The 18,127-nt window shown below is 40.6% G+C and overlaps 1 protein-coding gene across 2 annotated transcripts in view; it reads right to left on the reverse strand.

The window, feature by feature from the left end:
- lrrtm4l1 (leucine rich repeat transmembrane neuronal 4 like 1) overlaps positions 1 to 11,323 on the reverse strand; it is a 45,073-nt gene extending 33,750 nt beyond the window's left edge. For both annotated transcript variants that reach the window (XM_026339662.1, XM_026339663.1), the window contains exon 1: positions 10,969 to 11,323. In XM_026339662.1, coding sequence (XP_026195447.1) covers positions 10,969 to 10,972 — 4 coding nt within the window. In that variant the 5' untranslated portion in view covers positions 10,973 to 11,323. The remainder of the gene's footprint in view (positions 1 to 10,968) is intronic.
- Positions 11,324 to 18,127: the final 6,804 nt, after the last annotated feature.

Below are 18,127 nucleotides of genomic sequence, written 5' to 3' on the forward strand. Positions count from 1 at the left end.
TCAATCAGCCACTGCACAACTTTCCCCCAGAACAGCCATCATATTTCACATTAAAACAGCAGTGCATCGTGATCTGCACCCATTTCCTTGCAAAGCTGACCAAACTAGCATGACTTCAGCTTAACTGGCCTCCTAGTTGCCTTTGATAACAGCTAGAAGCAGATGGTACATTGTGGTCTCCCATTGCTGCCTTTAACAAAGAAAGATTCAGTATAGCTCTCGTTGTATTTTCTCAGTTTAGCTCATTAGTGCTTAGTTTCACTTGTTGAGAAAGGTGGACATGGGAAGCTTTTCACAGTGTCATATATAAGAATTTCCATTGGCCCAAAATTAGCTTTACAGAGAATGTATCAATGTATCAGTGTACAAACGTGTTTGTTTAATTGTGCAGACTGGTCTTATAATACTGTTTACTTTTATGAACTCTTAAATGATAAATAAAACTGGAAGAACATGGACAGGTGTCATGGACCCCTGGGAGTCCGGGGACCCCATGTTGAGAATCACTGCTTTAGGTAGTCACCTGAGCCTTTGGAGACGTCTTAAGACAGACCTTTCTATTGGATGACTAAATACAGATATAGGTATCCCACACTGGTCAGATGGGTTTTAGCTTGGTTGCTATGGCAACTGTGGCACAGGTTTTAAACCTTTCTTTCATCAGCATCAATGAATCGAGATCACACGCACTTGTGCCATGTTTTACTTCTTTGATGTCTAAGATAGCATCAAAGAAAATAGTAAAATATGGCAAAGCGTTAATTTGACATGGCGTTTAAAGTCCCACACCTGAAAATCAAATAGTCAGCTTAGATTTTCATACTGTGGGAATCAGCTTGTATTCTTGTTTCTGCTGCTCTAAACATGTGATCGGTCTAAACTTTTTTCCTCCTCCTCCGGCTGGCGTCAGCTGAAACTCTGTGTCTTTGGTCAGTGTAAGCAAATCAAGACTCCCCGGTGAGAGCATAGTTAAACATCCCATCCTCATGTTAGTATAAAAGGCATGATGGCATTTGTTTTATCCAATGGGCAGTTAGTCTTGTGATACTCGTCCAGAGAGTTATTGGACTGAACTTATTTGTAATTGTTCCACAACACTGAACCATGGAAAACTAAGATTGCTACCATTTTCAAAAAACAAATATTCCTAGTTAATTCTTTGCTAAATATGAGTATCAACCTGATATAAAGCTGTTGAATACATATCTGGAATAATCCTATATTAAAAGAGTGACACACAGGTTTTAGAGTTGTTGTTGACATTGTTTGGTTTAAAATAGGTTTAAAAATTATGTTCCAGAGCAAGAGATATGCAACTTAGCAGTTAAGTCAGATATTTTATGCTAGTAGTGGCTAAAACAGTCATGTGCTTAGGCCTAAGTGCAAGAAAAAAAAACTGTCTAAATTCCCCAAAGATATTTTCAAAATTGTAGTTTCCTTTCTCCAACCACTCAAGTCACCCAAGTGACATCACTTCAGGATATACATCTAATTCTCTCTGGAGCCACACAAAGATTTATAGTTGCAACTGTTGCAAAAAGGTCTTAAAGGGGCACAGAAGCCTGATTTGATGCCACTTAAAGGTATGGTTTTTGCTCTTCTGCCAGTGGAAGTGTGCTCATAGAGAAGTACAAGCTGTGCAGTTGTGCCTCAGAGCAAAATGAATCGCATTGCTTTTCCTTTATTGTGTTCAATGAAAAATGCCTCAACACAATTTGCGTCTCATAAAGATACAATTGCAGCCAGTAAATATCAATTAAAGAACAGGCTCTGTGCTCCACTTCCCCCCTGGGCTCAACAACTCACCGACAGTGAGAAGGCTACTGAAGTTAGATTCCAATGTTTTTTTAAACGTCAACTAAAAAGGTCTTGCAAATGCACAAAACTGCAAAAGTTCTATAATTATATAAGTTCCTAAAATATATCTTTTCTCCAATTACCTCAGCAAAGGTCAGGTTCCAGTGGCAACCTCTCTGAAATCTCATAAAAGTGAGCCTGTTTCCCTCCCAGAGGACAGAGTGGATTCTGGCAGGTCCAACAGAGTCAGCTGTCGTCTTCCTTGGCGAAGCGACAAGTTGATATTTCATTTGAATGCACGGTGCTCTGAGCGCTGATGCAAAGGCTATTACCCAGAGTGCCCAAGTGGGTTGGCCAACAGTGCTAAGGCCGCACTCTGGGGCACTTCAAAGAAATGAAAAGTGCACAAGAAAACAAAATATGTCTACTATTCCTTATTAAATGGTCCACTGTACCACCGGTCATACACATTAATTGGAAGGGTGTGAGTCTGTTTGTGGCAGCCTTTTTAAGGGTACTGACTAGAAGAACTTTTCAATAAAATAACTGTATACATGTCTATAGCTTTTTATTTTTCATTTGGTCTCATTTTCACTTCTGCATAGAAATGCATGTCCATGAGTTAATTTCAATTCTCAAAGGTAAAATGTGATTTATGTACAGAGTAATCACCACAGAACAAGGATTCAGTTTGAAGATATATAGCAGTATTACATGTAATATCATATATATTTTAAAGCCTTTAATGCTACAGCGATGCACTTGACATTTTCTCCATCCCTGCCTCCTGCCTTCCTTTTCCTTGCCCAACTGTCTTCCTTTCTGACACAGGAGCCAAGGGTTTTCAAGTGTGTGATGTGTGATTGAGCTTAGGCAAGCAAAATTCTAGGGCACTACAGCATGTGTGATATATTACATTATTGAGTGTGTTCAACCAGATTTAAGGCACATAAAATTAAAAATACTTTCAGGGCACAGTAGTACTGTATGTGACATATTACCAGTCACAGGGCCCATCATGCAACCATGATTAATTGGACACACTGGCATTACAATATTGAAATGAAGTACCTTTTACACACTTAAAACCCATTATTTTACACCCATTAATTTGAAAATTGGAGTCAGCTGTAATTTCAACTCACAGCAAAAGCATGAAGCAGTATAAAATGGCTGATTTATGATAAAAGCTTATTTTACTGCTGCTGGAACGACGATACATGTGAAGATAGGAGGAGCAGCCAGTCCTAAATACACACTAAAACTACTATGCAACGGGAGCAAGATATATGGAAAAAATAGAGCTTAGCTGGTTATTATATGACACCAGCAATGGCAAAATACAGCTTAAATGTTGCAGCATCCATTAAAAACTGAAATGAAATGAGCAGTCCATTTTGTAAGCTCAATTATTCTGTCTGGATATGTGAGGGATGTAGTTCTGCAGAGCCCTTGACTTTAGCAATGAGAGAGGGGAAAAGACAGGGAGATTGCACTCGCTTTGTCTGTTGGCCATTTTATAGGAAAGGCCTAAATTAGTACCACTTAAAGATCTAATGACATGATTAGGTATATTGATTTGCTAAGTCTAAGCATTAACATTCCAGGTCAATGAGATTAGCAACATACAATATATAGAAATGTTATTTATTCATCAAGAGAAACTGCCTGTAACATATTATGGACATCAGCTACATCAAAGCAGCAGCAATGGTCACAATCTCCACTGACAGGAGTATGTATCACTCTCAATTATGTTATTACTGCTAAGAAATCTTAAGTCTGTTGCCTGGAAGGTGTACATTATGTATGTTAATGCACCGTACTAGACATTAGGCAGCATCATAGCATACAGTGCTTTGAGCAGGAGCTGTAGAGAAACAGCATCGCTGTGAAAACTATGCTGAAAACTTTCAAATGTGTTTCAAATTTGTGTCAATCTAGGAATCAAAATCAACTAAAAGTCAGAGAAAGAAAGGGCCCATAATTTGCTATCTTAGCTACAGCGAAGCTAAGAGCCTGCAGGTCTGAGGCAGTGCTGCAGGGGAAAGGAGAGAGGGAGAGAGTGCAAATGTAATAAACAGAAAATAAAGAACTTTTGGAAAAGCCGTGGGTTAGAGTGTTCCAAGAAAAGACAGAGCAATAAAAAGCAAACATTTTTAAAAGTGTGTCTGACAGAGAGAGGGAGGCAGTCTGTGTGAGAGAGACAGAGCACTGCAACACCATCTCTCTGCTGGAGGGACAGTGTCTGTGACAGCTGTTCTTTATTACCATAGCCTTTTGCACCTATAAACTCTGGACAATGTCGGGAGAATCCTGTCCAGACATTGCACCGAGTGATGCTTGGGAGATTGTCCAAGTCAGATGCGTTCTCATGTGGGGATAAACTGACATAACATAGTGGAGATCCAGTTCTAACATTACCTGGACTTTGTACTAGTGGGATTCAAATACACTCCTCTCCAAAAGTATTGAAACAATGAGGCCAATTCCTTCATTGTTGCTGGAAACTGAAAGCATTTGGGTTTGTCAACAAAAGATGAATATGAGACGATATTTCAGCTTTTGATTCCAGGTGTTTACGTCTGGATCTGGTCTGATGCACAACACCTTTACTTTGAACACATAAGAAAAATTGGTGGGTTCAAACCAATGCTGCTATTTTCTAAGTTGTGCATCAGATCCAGACGTAAACACATGGAAATAAAAGCTGATATGTTGCTCTTTTTTCTCATATTCGTCTTTTGTTGACAAACCCAAATGCTTTCAGTCTACTGTAGATATGTACTGATGTCCAGTGCATTTTTTGAAAGCAGCATATCGTTTCAGTATGTTTAACAAACTTTCTTCAGATTTCCAAATTCAGCACAGCCATGCAAAATGTACTTCCTGTGTAAGTGTAGATGTTGCCTAGTAACATAAGCAGCAGAAATTCAGAGGACTAGAAATGATGCTGATGAACTACACTTATGACATTTCATGGTATGAAATATAGATAATACCTTTCAAGTTGTATGTTCCATTAGTGACATGGAGGTTAAGGATATTATCCATTATGGAATTTAGTATTTTAATTGTAAATTTACTTTGACTAGTTTTCTCAGTGATAAGGAAGTCACAGCTGACGAATACTGTATAATCACAACAAAAAAATAAATGAACAATGAAAAATTAATCTCTGCTGTGGGATTTCAACTTGACTGCCCGGTGTGTACGAACAACTGACTGTTTTGGGTTAATGTTAGGAGATCACGTCATGTCCCAGCAAGTAATCAGAAATGACATGGAAGCTTTTTTTAGAAACCTGAATTTTATTGTAGTGGAATAAAATACGTGGAAATAAACATACTTAAATAAAACTAACATTGCAGGTTTTAAAAAAAATACAGATACACAAACAAAAAACAAATTCTCACAGTGACATGGGTAAAGCAGTCATATGAATGATAATAATAGCTGATCATAATAAAATAATCCAATTCAATTTAATTTTTCTGCTTCACCAAGGTCCTGCTTTTAACCACACGATATGCTTTTAAACACATGGTTCCTCTGCACTGAAGTTGAATTTTCTGTGTATGTACTGATAGAATTTAGTTCATTCAAATAGACTGAATAATCCACTACTTTATCTAATTAAGCCTTCAATTTATTCGTTCCAATGCCACCTGCACATTCCAAGGTCATAATAGTCACTAATTAGAGGCCAGCTCGTCTCTTTGCATTCTCTATGCCACCTGCTCTCTCTCTCCCTCCTTCATTGAAATAAAGAGTTAGTGCATACAAAAAACAATCAGCAAAGCCAGTTGGCTTGTTCAGTAATCTATCCAATGCCATTACAGAAACACATCATGTTAGTCTTGCTTGTATAAATAAGTTCTTCATTATTAACCATTTATTCAAATATCTGTTATTTTTCTGTTGATGCAGTGTGATTAATTTCTATAGTCCTATTACTGCTCCAACAGGCATGTCACAAGCTTTTCATTTAAGCTGCCCAGTAAATTAAATGCAAATGACAGAAGTCACTACCTTTTAAAGCCTATTTGCGAAAAACACATGTTCTACTTTAGAAGGGTGCAAAATATAATTTGCAAGGATGAAGACCTTGAAAAAGGCTAATTGGTTATTTTGAATGTCAGCGTTTTTACAGCAGCCAGTTTTGTGTGACTATTAGAGTGTCACTGCTATGGAAAAAGGCAGCCTTAATGAGGAGAGTTGGATAGAAGTCCACTTGGAAAAGTGTCTCTTTAGAGGAGCTTCAGCCAAACCATTCTGGTCTGGTGCCTACAGCCTTCTCTCAGCCACTGTGCTGCCTGATACCGGTGTGATTTTGGGCCTTTAAATATCCATATGTGCCGTTTAAGAACTGACAATCACAAAACCACTATGAGCACTGGTTGAAAGTGAAAATGAAAAAACATTAGCTGGAAATATATAGTAAATATTTGGTAATTAACAAATGTCAGGGCACTGTTTTATTTGCCCATGGAAATGTAATTATCTATCGCTGTGTGTGTGTGTGTTTTGACCCAATATGATGAAGATCCATGAAAGACAGAAAAAGCAATAGATAATTAAAGCTGTGAAACACTCTATAGATTTTATGTTTGCCTCAGTGACTGCTGTTCTTTCCAGTTACTGTTCCCTTTTTCTATCCTAGACACTGACATAAGCCTCATTTCTATCATTCATTTTTACTTTCTGTGATGACACAACATTTATATTATCTAGAAATTTTAACTAGCTTAAACGCACTCTCTCTCAGACACACACACACACACACACACACACACACACACGTACACACACGCAAGCTGCCGGCTTGTGTGTGGAGGAGCAGAGAGCGGTGCTGATCGATATGAGTGCTGATGTCAAAAGATCAGCACAAACCAACACGTTTAAGCTGGCCACCGTGAGGCGAGCCTGCTGTAAAGCCTGAGCGGTTGACATCATGGGTGATGAGTCTGTGTGTGTGTGTGTGTGTGTGTGTGCTGGTAATCAGAAAAGGTCAAAAGTATCACAGGTCACGTTCACCCATTCAGGAATGTGAAAACCAATAATCGGTTTCAATCATATTTCAGCACTTTGTCAGTTTCACAAACTACAGTCTAACTGGTTGATTTTAACTTGACAGAACAACTATAACAAACACGCCCTGTGCACAAGACGTGCGTTCTGGATTGTTATCTCCTCTTAGCACACGTCCTTCAGAATGAAAGCTCCCTCTCTACAAAAGATAACAGATTATTAAACTACCTTTACACAAATCTTCTACAACCTATTCCTGGGCGTTCTTCTTGACCTGGATGTTATTCTCACACTATCACAGGCAGATATCAATACTTTCACTGTTGTCGGATGCATGTGATGTTGCTCCTTAGCCAGTTTTAGAAACATGGCATACCACAGCTAAAGTCATTAAGATTATGTCCGTAAAGCCCTCACACGTCAAGGTCATTTGGGCAGATAATCGCTACAGACGAGCCTCAAGTTAAGAATGCGCCCGCAATCGTTGCGAAGGGTAAACCCAAAGTCTGCCCAATTATCTCCTAGTTTGGGGCCAGCATTACGCTACCTGCTGCATCGCTGTTTTCCAGATGGCCAAGCTCCCTGTGATAACATTAACTTGTGGGTTTAACTTTTGGGAGAGAATGTTCCTTTTTTATCTACAAAAAAAGCTGCTGTGCTCACTGGACACATGACAGCACCGGTCATTTGCTTATGGGATCTAGTTCCTGCTGAAGTTAGAAGTTTTTGTTATTTTTAATAAAGGGATTTCTGTATTTTACTTTTTTTTTTTGTCTAGGCAGCTGATCAGAAAACACTCTGAGAGCACTTGTCATTTAAGCAGGAGGACCTCTATGCAAATGGAGCCAAAAACAACAAAAAAGACAACATTATCAAATGTTTAAAACCATGACAACCAGAAGTAGACTGTAGTGTGTTTCGGTGACATAAAATGCACAATACATTATCACGTGTCCTTTTCTCTGAGTGCAAGCTCGGCTCCCAGAGCCTGCTGCCAGACTTTGTTCTCAGTTTTGTTTCTCTGCCCATATTTCACTGCACGAGTTCAATGTGCAGGACACATTGTTTGAGGCAGTCTTTCACAGTCATCTCAAGGAAAACACAAAATGGAAATGAAAAAAAAAAATACAAACTTGCCATTCAAGGTAGTGCAGCAGGGACAAAGAAATACTCAAACGAATGACCTAGAGGTACAGTACAGTGAGAGTTCAATGTGATCTACTGTGTTGTGACGGTTTTGATGGCGTGTGTGGGTTGCGGTGAAGTGAATGTTTCTAAAATGCTACAAAAAGGGCCTGATGGGGACATTCAGTCAGGCTCACGCAGAGGAAACATGCCTCACACTGACAGAATAATCCTTATTGATAGCTTCAGCTGTTTTAGCCATTTGAACTGTTCAAGGTTAGTTTTTTTGTTCTTCTTTTTTTAATACGTGAAGCATGTTTCCTACATGCTGTGGTAGGGAGGGCTACAAAACTGCTTTACAGTAACATCTTGTGTTAGAGAGACCTTATCCTTAAATTAAATGTGCGTATTTGCTGTTATTTGTGTTACTACGATAATGACGTTGACAATTTACGGAGAACAGAACGGTTCTCTTGCATAATGAGCTTAAAGCTGTTGTTTGTGCAAACAGGCAAACCTATGAGTAACACTGGATCTTCTAATTATCTGCACTAATATACCGTAAGGTCGAAGATGTGGGATGGTAAAACTGTGCCTACAGATGCACTGTCTCTAAGAACTTGGGCTTATTTCTGCAGAAAAGTGCTCCATGGACCAATTACAGCCTGTCTGCTCTAGGAAACAGATGGATTATTGAATAAATCGAAGGTTATTTGAGTGTAATTGCCCTGTTGCTCTTGTCAAAGCGGTTCTACTACCGAAGATGAGCGTGTTGAGTCAGACTGGAGACCATCAGTTGTTGATAATGGCTCCTGCATTATTTCTACCTGCTCTTACTTCCTTCAGGCTGCAATATGTAGCTTCTTTGTGTTTGCTGTTGCGAGAGGCGAGAGTGAATATTCATTTCACAGCTTAAGCCACAAATAGGTGATTAAAATTCATCAGTGTTGAGCTTGTTAGTCAAAAGTAGTTTCCTCCTGGAATTTTAAAGACTGAAACAATTAGTTGATTAAATGATTAGTCAACCAACCCAAAATTGTTAGCAGCAATTTAGATCAATTAAATCCTTGATACAGCAAAAAATGTCAAAACCATGTTCTCTCTCCAGCCTCTCGAAGGTGAGGATTTGCTGCTTCTCTTTGTTTTATAGCAGTGTAAACTGAATATTTACAAGCTGTTGCTTTGGCTGAAAAACAGCCAAATAAATGAAATGAATATATTAAAAAAAAAGCAAGCCGATGATATGTTCAAAATAATTGTGAACTGCATGTCGAGTTGCTGTGCTGAACAGCCGTCACTTCTTTGCTCAAACGCTGCCAAAACAGATCCCGCCCTTCTGTGCAGATGATTAGTTAAACCGAATCATGATGATGTCGGATTTTACTGTCAGTTTGAAGGAGAAAACATCATCTGCTCCTGTCTGAGGGAAACAAGGTGATGGATGAGGACTGGATGGATAAACAGAGACAGAGAGAGAGAGAGTTTCACTGGCACGTGCTGAAATCCTAACAAATCCAACCACTTATTTTGATTTATAGTAATTGTGATGACATAATTAAAGCTGTTATAGTATGTGCTCAGTAGCTGCACTAAGCTGCTCATTACTTGGGAGAATGCCACAACTCTGCACAGATGTGTGGGCAGCCTGCATCCCTGCAGCCTGTGTCAGCTTTTCAGCAAATCTGGGAATTTAAAAATAAAAATAAAATAAACACACAGCAGCAGAAATCCAACAAGTGAGAAAGTCCAGACAAACTAAATCAACCGGGAGTGCAGTGTGGAGGGCAGCTCAAACAGCTGCCTCCATGCACCTAACCTGACAAACATGCCTTGTGTGTGTGTGTGTGTGTGTGTGCGTGTATCCCTGCGTGGCGCGTGCACGCGCGCGCCTGCGGTGAATAATAGGCCTTTATGGCCATATTCAGGAAACTAAAGTTGCACCGAGAGGGAAGCATCGTGACTTCAAGGGGCTCCAGACTGCCTGAGAGTGACAACATCGTGCCGTCGCACAGGCGGTGACAGCTCCGAACACCCACAGGTCGTTTTTAGCTCTCCCCACAGAAATATGCAATGAATAAACAAAATAAATAAATAAAACACAACAGACTGGAGCTGAAGAGAAGCGAGCGGAGCCCCTGGAAACACCGGAGAGCAGTGTGGGCTCTGTGAGGCTGAGCGGCGGATTTAGCTGTGGAGCAGCCACCGTCACTAAAATGGAGGAGGTGATAGGCAGTGTGGGATGAGATTGTAGGTGCCCAGAGCTGTCAGGAGAAGACGAGGGGGTAGGAGAGGAGAAAGGGAGATGGGCTGGAGTCAAAACATGTCAGGGCTTTGAGGGGTAAGACAGGAGGAAGCTGAGGAGAGGGAGGCCACAGAAACACACACACACACACAAAGACGCACACACACACACACACACATCTCAGCTGCTAGAGGTCAGCTGGGATTGTGTGAATAAACTTGTTATTGCAGCTCCAACATCAAGGACGACTTGTGACAGAATAAAAGAGCTTTTAATTGGCTTCGACTCACTGTGCACGGCCGCACAGATTCACGTCGACTGCTCCAGATCGTGTCCGTAAAGGTGAAGAGTATCACCGCCTCTCTCCCTTCAACACTGAAAAGCAGCCACACTCCCGCCCGCAGTCGCCTAATTCTTATTGTGGAATTCATGAGCAGGAGGAGGGTGATCTCTCACTAAGTGATGTTGCTCCCAAACGGCAATGATAAACGAATTCGAGATCATATCTGCAGAAAAGGAGGTAAAAGTACAGCCCCGGTGATGCTGGAGATGGAAACTCGCAGCGCAGGAATAAGCTGCGAAAGATTTGGGGGAAATGTTTCTGAACATCCACAGATTCAGATGCGCCACAGGAGAAAGAATCAACCCGTACTGTCAGTGTGTAGAACACACAAGTGCTCTCAACTAATAACAGTGATAATCTGGAGACTGCCAAGACTCTCCAAGCTGCGATTGCGATGGTTTCAAAACGAGACAGCCCTCCACTCACTTACCCATGTTGTCTCATCGGTCCGTTCCCTCCGTCCTCCGTAGCGCAATCCGCCGCACAGATCACGACTCCCTCCCGTGTCGCCTTCCCTTTCCCAGTACCTGGAGAGCCGTGGGGCTTTGCGCGCCTCTCACTCAACGGGTGACTCACCTGCCTTCATATTAAAAACTGTCATTCGATTATAAAAAGCTTTCAAAGTTTGCGCCCATGCTCCCTGACGCAGCGCAACTTTCCAGTCCTGTCACACATAACCGTGCCATCAAGCCCCAAGTTGGAAGTCTTGAAGCGCCTCAGTCTTCAGGGATTTATTCACCCGACAGATAAAAAAAACAAACACCCGAAACCAAAACGCTGAGAGGTGGAGACGGATCGGATTGTGCCGGTGGAGGCAGGTGTCCTCTGCGCAAACATCCAGTGGAGCGGCGGCGATCACACTCAGGCACGGGCACTGTCAGGGGCTCCTGTGCAGCGCAGCGCAGCGCAGCGCGTTGGAGAGCAGGTTTCCCGTGTGCGCGCCCGGCTGCGTGGGGGAAGCGAGGGCGCGCGTGGTCTGGCGCGCGCATGTGGGAGAAAGGAAAGGAAAGGAGAGAAAGAGAAAGAGAAAGACGTTCCGTGCAGAGCAGTGATTAACAGCTGCAGGCAGATTTGGTCAAATATGATTGGCTTTTGTCTCCTTGTTGTTCTGCTTCTAACATCTTCATCAGCACCACCGACACAAACGAACCGCGGCTGGAGTCGTCTCCCGTGTTTACCATGCTTTGCTTCCATAAGTCCATTATGCAGGTGTTGTGGAGGATATGCTGAGGGCTATATGTGGTCATCATTATAGCATGAGTGGGTAGCATGCCTGATCCCACCTCGTGTTGCATAATTATTGCAGATAGGAAGGCTAAATGCAAGACTTTTGTTAGAGCACAGATGCTGTCAGACAGGCTTTCCCTGACTACTCTAAACTATTTAAAAATATCTCTCTCCATCTATCCATATATATATGGATAGATATTCTAATACTCTAAACATGTCTAACTTTCCCCAATTAGGCAGATATGCCGCTATCCAAACCTGAGAGACAATACTTGATTCAACATCCTATGTTTCTTTTTTTAAGGAGTTCATTCCGCCTTTTTAACAATGACAAAGATCCTCTCTCTGCAATTGTATTTTTCCTCTAATTTAAAATACTCGGTCCAAGTTATATCCACACTCCATAACACTTTCAAGTATTTGATTTAGTCCCACCTTGTTTAATCATTTCATGTTGTGATGAATTCCTGGAATGGTGCTCCTCGTCTTCAAATTGGTACTTATTTCAGACGATTCAGACACAAGAGACAAAAAAGACAATAAATTATAAAAATGTTCCCATTATGAGAAATAGCTCCAGCGCCGACTTGACTCTCGGTTTAGCCCTGTCACACTTTTTAGTGAAAGTTTTATGACAGTGTGACATTGAAAGTATAAGGTTCAAAGTGAGCGACTACAGGCGATGAACTCTGGGTTCTAGTTTTTGCTTTGAGAAAAACATTTAGGGATTTCATAGCATAGCATTTGAGAGATGCGTGTGAGGTTTTGCCGTCCCTTTATTTTTGGCCTTCAACAGTATCTTTCATTATTATTCATTTCACTTAATTCTCTGCCACATAGCGAGTCATCTTAGGCTACTTACCAGAGGTCAGGCTGTTTCAAATTCAAACCATCTCTTAAAAGGGTTCATTCACTCTTGAAAGAAAACAATCTCTCCAGGAGAGCCATTTCTTTAACATTGTACTTATTTGACTTTAATCTCTGTGGCTAATTTTCAAACGCAGCCTGCATGTAACTGAAGGCCGCGACACAAACTGGGCAGCAGAGACACAAAGCAGCACGGCTCCAAACCTAACTAGTTGTTTGTTTCTGCTGTGGGCGAGACAGCTGCAGTATCCGGTTCTGTGTGGTCAAACTGACTATTACAATTATCTTTTATGGGTCAGAGAGCCTTCGAATGTCAGACCATATCTCTTTCTTTTAGTCAGTCACATACTAATAACAGCATTTCTTTAGTTTTGAATGGATTTCACTTAACAAGCTGACCGTGTCTCCTTGAAACTCCTCCAGGTTTGTCACATCACATGCAGCCCTGTTCGAAATCCTTCCGCTTACGTTGCATTTTCTTGAACGTTTTGAAATTAAATGTGTTTAGATATTTCGTGGTCTATGTCAGTTAGCAAAGACACTGTGTGAGTGACAAGAGCTCTAAAATTCATTTAACAAGCACAGGGAGCTGATGGTCTGACGTTGACCCACTGTCGCCCGGAGCCACAGTCATGAGGAGACCCTGCTGATTTACAGCTGGGCCTCCTGATGACTGTGGCGGTGGAGATCCCTCCCCTTCGTCTTCCTCCTTGTCCACAGATATGGCTTTGTGGTTGGAGCAGACCGTACTGTAAAATATGAGTTTATATGTCGTTTGTGCCAACGTATTACAATGACCAACAGTAAAGTACCATGATTGTTAATGTCACTAAGTCCCTTAATGCTAAGGAAGTTATCATTACACAAAATCACAATCTTTTACTTTTACCTTGACCTTTGACAAAGTCCAAAAAGGCAACAGCTTTATTTCACTGCTGATTCACATAGTAACCATTCTTCACCAGAATTATTACTTTCGACCCTATTTCCTGTGGTAGAAGTCGGGGAAGTGAGTTGCCCAAAAGGTTCCTGCAACAGTAATGCAACCTCTTTTTCTTTCATTATGTTAAATAAAAGAAAAAATAATTTGAAATAATCCAGTCAGCACTAGTTTGCTTCAAAATGTAACTGCAGTTGCGTCACACGTCATTGCTAGGAGACAAGGAAATGTAACAGTAAAGTGAGTCGTGTCAAAAAGATGTTCTAACAACGTATTGTTCTAAATGTAGAGGAAAAATTAGGCATGATATCTTCAAACCTGTGCAAAAAGTCTCTAAATCATGTGGCTCGAAATCATTATAGCTTAGTTAGAAAACGTGTTTTTGTGAACAGATCCTGGCTGGATCAATCCAGGACATTATTTCAACAAAAAAAAAAGTGGTTTGAAATTCAATTGGGTTATTTTGAGTTCAATAGACATATGCTTTTATCCATTTAAGATCCCATTTGGGCAATTTCACTTAAAATTAAGAAAGATAAGTGTGTGTGACTTGGCTTTTCCAAACGTGTGGGCCTATAAGACAGGGTTGTGATGATTTGTGTTTCTTTGGATTCTACATAAAGTGTATTGATACATGTTTGTGAGCATTTCGAACAAATAAAATTTCAATTTATCAAGAGCTTAAGAATTCCTTCAAAGTCGACCTCCTGTGGCTTTGGATGATGAAATCCCCTTCATGCATAAGGCTGCAGGTTGGACTCTTTGAGCTCTGCCTCACACTGAATGCACTCAGACTATATAGCTTCTCTGAGAAAGGGAATTCGTGCATGTTGCTCTGTATAATCTTCATGCTCCAGGATGTCGTGTTGTCATTTAAAGTTTTCCAAAAAGCTAATTGAAGCAAAAGGGATCCCCCCCCCCCCCCCCTTCCCATTTTTAATTAAGAATTCAACTGGGCATGAAATTTCTCTTCAATTTTGAAATCTTGTAGTTTTGATGTGATTAGAATAAGGATCTGTGCATGATTCTGTTGTCGAGTCAGTTGAGAGTTTGAGTCGGTGGTGAAAACTTTTTGTCATATCTAGGACAACAAAATCATGTACTGTGAATAACAAATGTTAAATGTCTCAAGTAGGCAGCCATCTTTCTTTATCACATCACCCTTTGCTGTTGTAAGCCATTACTGTCTGGAAAATTATCTTGGGAGACTCACCACTCTGAAGAAGAAAATAACGAGAGACATTTTGATTTTCTAATGCACAATCCAGACATTAAACGCGTCGTCCCCTTTAAAATGTTGCATTTCTTGGACTGGTGGTAATTGTGTGTTTTTGTCAGAGTAATGCAGAAAGTGATTAAGTGAGATACCAGTGCATGTTTTGGAGTATGACAGAATAATATCTCTCTCTGAAACATCAAACAGGAGCTGTTTGGTGGCAGTCCCTCCCAGTCGCAGAGCAGAGGCTTGTCTCTACACTCACTATTTCCCACCACCATTCAACAGGGAGAGACTCTTTGTTCAAGAGGCACAGATAAGAGTCTCTCTACCAGGAGCTCACAATGCCGAGCAGGCGGCAGACATTGTGTGATTGCTGACATAACCCCCACCGCGCGCCCCTTCCAGCCCGATCAGTTGACTCACCGTGTGTGTGTTTACGTTCCCACTCTCCCACCTTTTAATTGAGCACAGCTAGTTCATATTGGTTTCCTATAGAAATTGAGGAAATCAATAAGTGAAATGAAATAGGAGAAACCTTTAGGCTTCGGTAAAGGAGTAAATTAAAAGTCTTCACTTACTTGACTGACCTGATTGGCAGTGTTAATAGCTCAGATCATTACACTATAGCAATGAAAAAATAAATGAAGGATAAGTTCCAATTCTTCAGGTCTGTCTTTAACAAATAGTCAGGTGTTCATATAAACAACGAAAGACGTCTCACTTGCTGTAATTATTCTTCCTATTCAAAGTCGGTATGATCTTGAGGAGCAATTTGGGGATAGGTGACTTGCCCAAGGCCACTTTGACGCACATACAACACTGGAGGAGCCAGGAACTGAACTACCAACTCTGTGATTAGTGGCTCACCTGCTTAATGTCCTGAGGGGCAGTTTTCCCTCCCCAGTTTCCCCAACATGAGAAATATGTGCATGGACTAATTTATGCGTCAGTGTGTCAGCTGATTATTCAATATTCATCCTAATGTCCAGTTTATATTGTTGAACATTAGAAGGATCTGTTGCTGCTTGTTTTATTAAAGGTCCCGTGCTATACCTATTTTATCAAGTAGTTTTCATTCTGCTTCCTGGTTCGTATGTCGCGAGAACACGTCGTGTTCATCTCTATAGTTAATGGGTGCATGTGCAGGGTGACCAGCTCTTTAAAACTGTGAGCTGCCTGGCATTGGTCATATTTCTCATATTAAGTTATGAGCAGTCTTTAGTTGTGAGTGGCATGCTGTTACATTACATCTGCATATCAGTGGTTTTAAACTGCGGCACTTAAGACGCACAGTCCTGCTGGTTTTAGAGCCTACTGTCTTAATAATTACAAGTGTCTGGTTTTCAAAACCTAAAATCTAGACGTCATTTGGGACCAACAGCTTTGTGACTAAGAAAACCACTGTGACCATCTTCCATTGTCATTATGTTAGGCTATTCATCTCTTCAGCGTCCCAGGGTAAATTTGAAATGGCTAAAGTCCCTTTATTCACATCAAAGAAAAACACGAAAATGACAGGGCCTGTATTCTATGAGTAAATAAATAACTGGGAATTCTCCCTAAAGATATTATCACAAATATCTGCACTTACTGCAAAACACAAAACTTATTCGCTCATGACAAAAGTGAATGACTAATTTTACTGCATGGCCTTAAACTGCCACTGGTTGCACCTTTTAAAAACACTCGACTGCTTAAAATGTCACGAATCATGACATCCATTGTTCCTCCATCCACAATGACTCAACCTGTAGCAAAAATCAATAGTTGCTCATATGAAAGCTTATTGGAGTTCTGCAAGGAGAAATCACACAGCATGCAAGTGATAGATATCTCAGCCAACTTTTTGTGTTGTGTGTACAGACGGGATGCACAGGGGATAGTTCCATTAAATTATATTGTTCCAAAAGAAAAAAAAAAACACTGATGACTACTGTGAGCTGTCCTTGCAGCAGCCGGGTTTATATCTTCTATTATGTACAAGCTTACAAACAAAGGATGCAGCATATTTTTTGTGCCTGTTTAGGTAACCTACTGTGCCATTCATTAATGTTCCTTTAATGTGTTGATGAGAACAGCATGTACTAATGTAATAATAGAAAATCAAACACACACACACACACGATGTTTAGAAAATACAGTGGGCACAACATGATTCTGCTGAATTCACTGTGATGGAGGCATGTTGATAGCGTCGGGTAAAATAGGAAAGGAGGTCGGACAAACTAGATAAATCATTTACTAATTAAACAATTGAATAAGTCATTTCTTCATTCATGAATCTAAATGATAAAACACTAGTGACAACATCACTTTTACAATAAATGAACACGTTGGCTCACATTTCATGTGCTGTAGCTAAATATGTGAAGCTCTTTCTCTTTTTTATGATAACTGGGGTAAATACACACTGTCAGTACTTGCATTTAAAGGATTGGTTCGTGATTTTTCAACTGTGATTCATAACAACAGCAGTGTTCCACTGCAGGTTTCCTGGGAACTGATGGATTGCAGTCTCCATCCACACATTTTAAAGTTTGGATCCTAATAGTTCCAGTGGCCTTCCACCTTCACCACATAGTGATCTACTTTGCTATTCAGCATCTTGTAAACAGCTCCACCTTCATATCCTAACAACCCTGAAGTTCAATCATCCCTTGTTTTAAATGCTACTTAGCGCTAAGTATTTTTTAAGGACTGAAATTCCATTTGCTGGTTGTTTCTGGGTGCTGAGAAAAGCGGACTCTCATTTCATGTCGTGTCAAGGGCCAGGGTGTGAAAACAAAAGAAACAAGCAATGAGTAAAATCACTCTACCTTGAGACGCCCTGAAAGGCCCAAGTTGCAGATAATGGCTGTGAAAATGGACATAAATGCAGACTGAAAAGCCCAGCTGTAAACACAGCTCCCCAGCTGCGCTAACAACAGCTGACAAAGGGTAAGTGCAAATAAACACCTGTGTGCTGTGATTTATCAATCAACTAATGTAAGATATTGTTGTTTAAAACGCTGCAATGATTACATCACAGTCACAGCAAAACTGTGGCTTTGGCCTCAGTTTTGTGGAAACAAACTCTACTGCTATACTGCATTTACGTAAATGAAGAGACCGAAACACAAACGCCTCTTAATGAAATGTGCCCCGGCAGCCACCGTGTCCTCAATAATATACATGTAGACTGAGACATTACAGCCTTGTAGAAGGAGAATTCATGGAACAGCTGCAGGATTGGACTGGATTGTGCAGGTGTAATTAATAAATTGTCCTACATGCAGAGATATATTTCGAGATATGCTAAAAGACAAAAGAAACCATCTCATGCATGAAATGTAT

The sequence above is a fragment of the Anabas testudineus genome, chromosome 22 (assembly GCF_900324465.2).
Source record: "Anabas testudineus chromosome 22, fAnaTes1.2, whole genome shotgun sequence".
Lineage (NCBI taxonomy): Eukaryota > Metazoa > Chordata > Actinopteri > Anabantiformes > Anabantidae > Anabas > Anabas testudineus.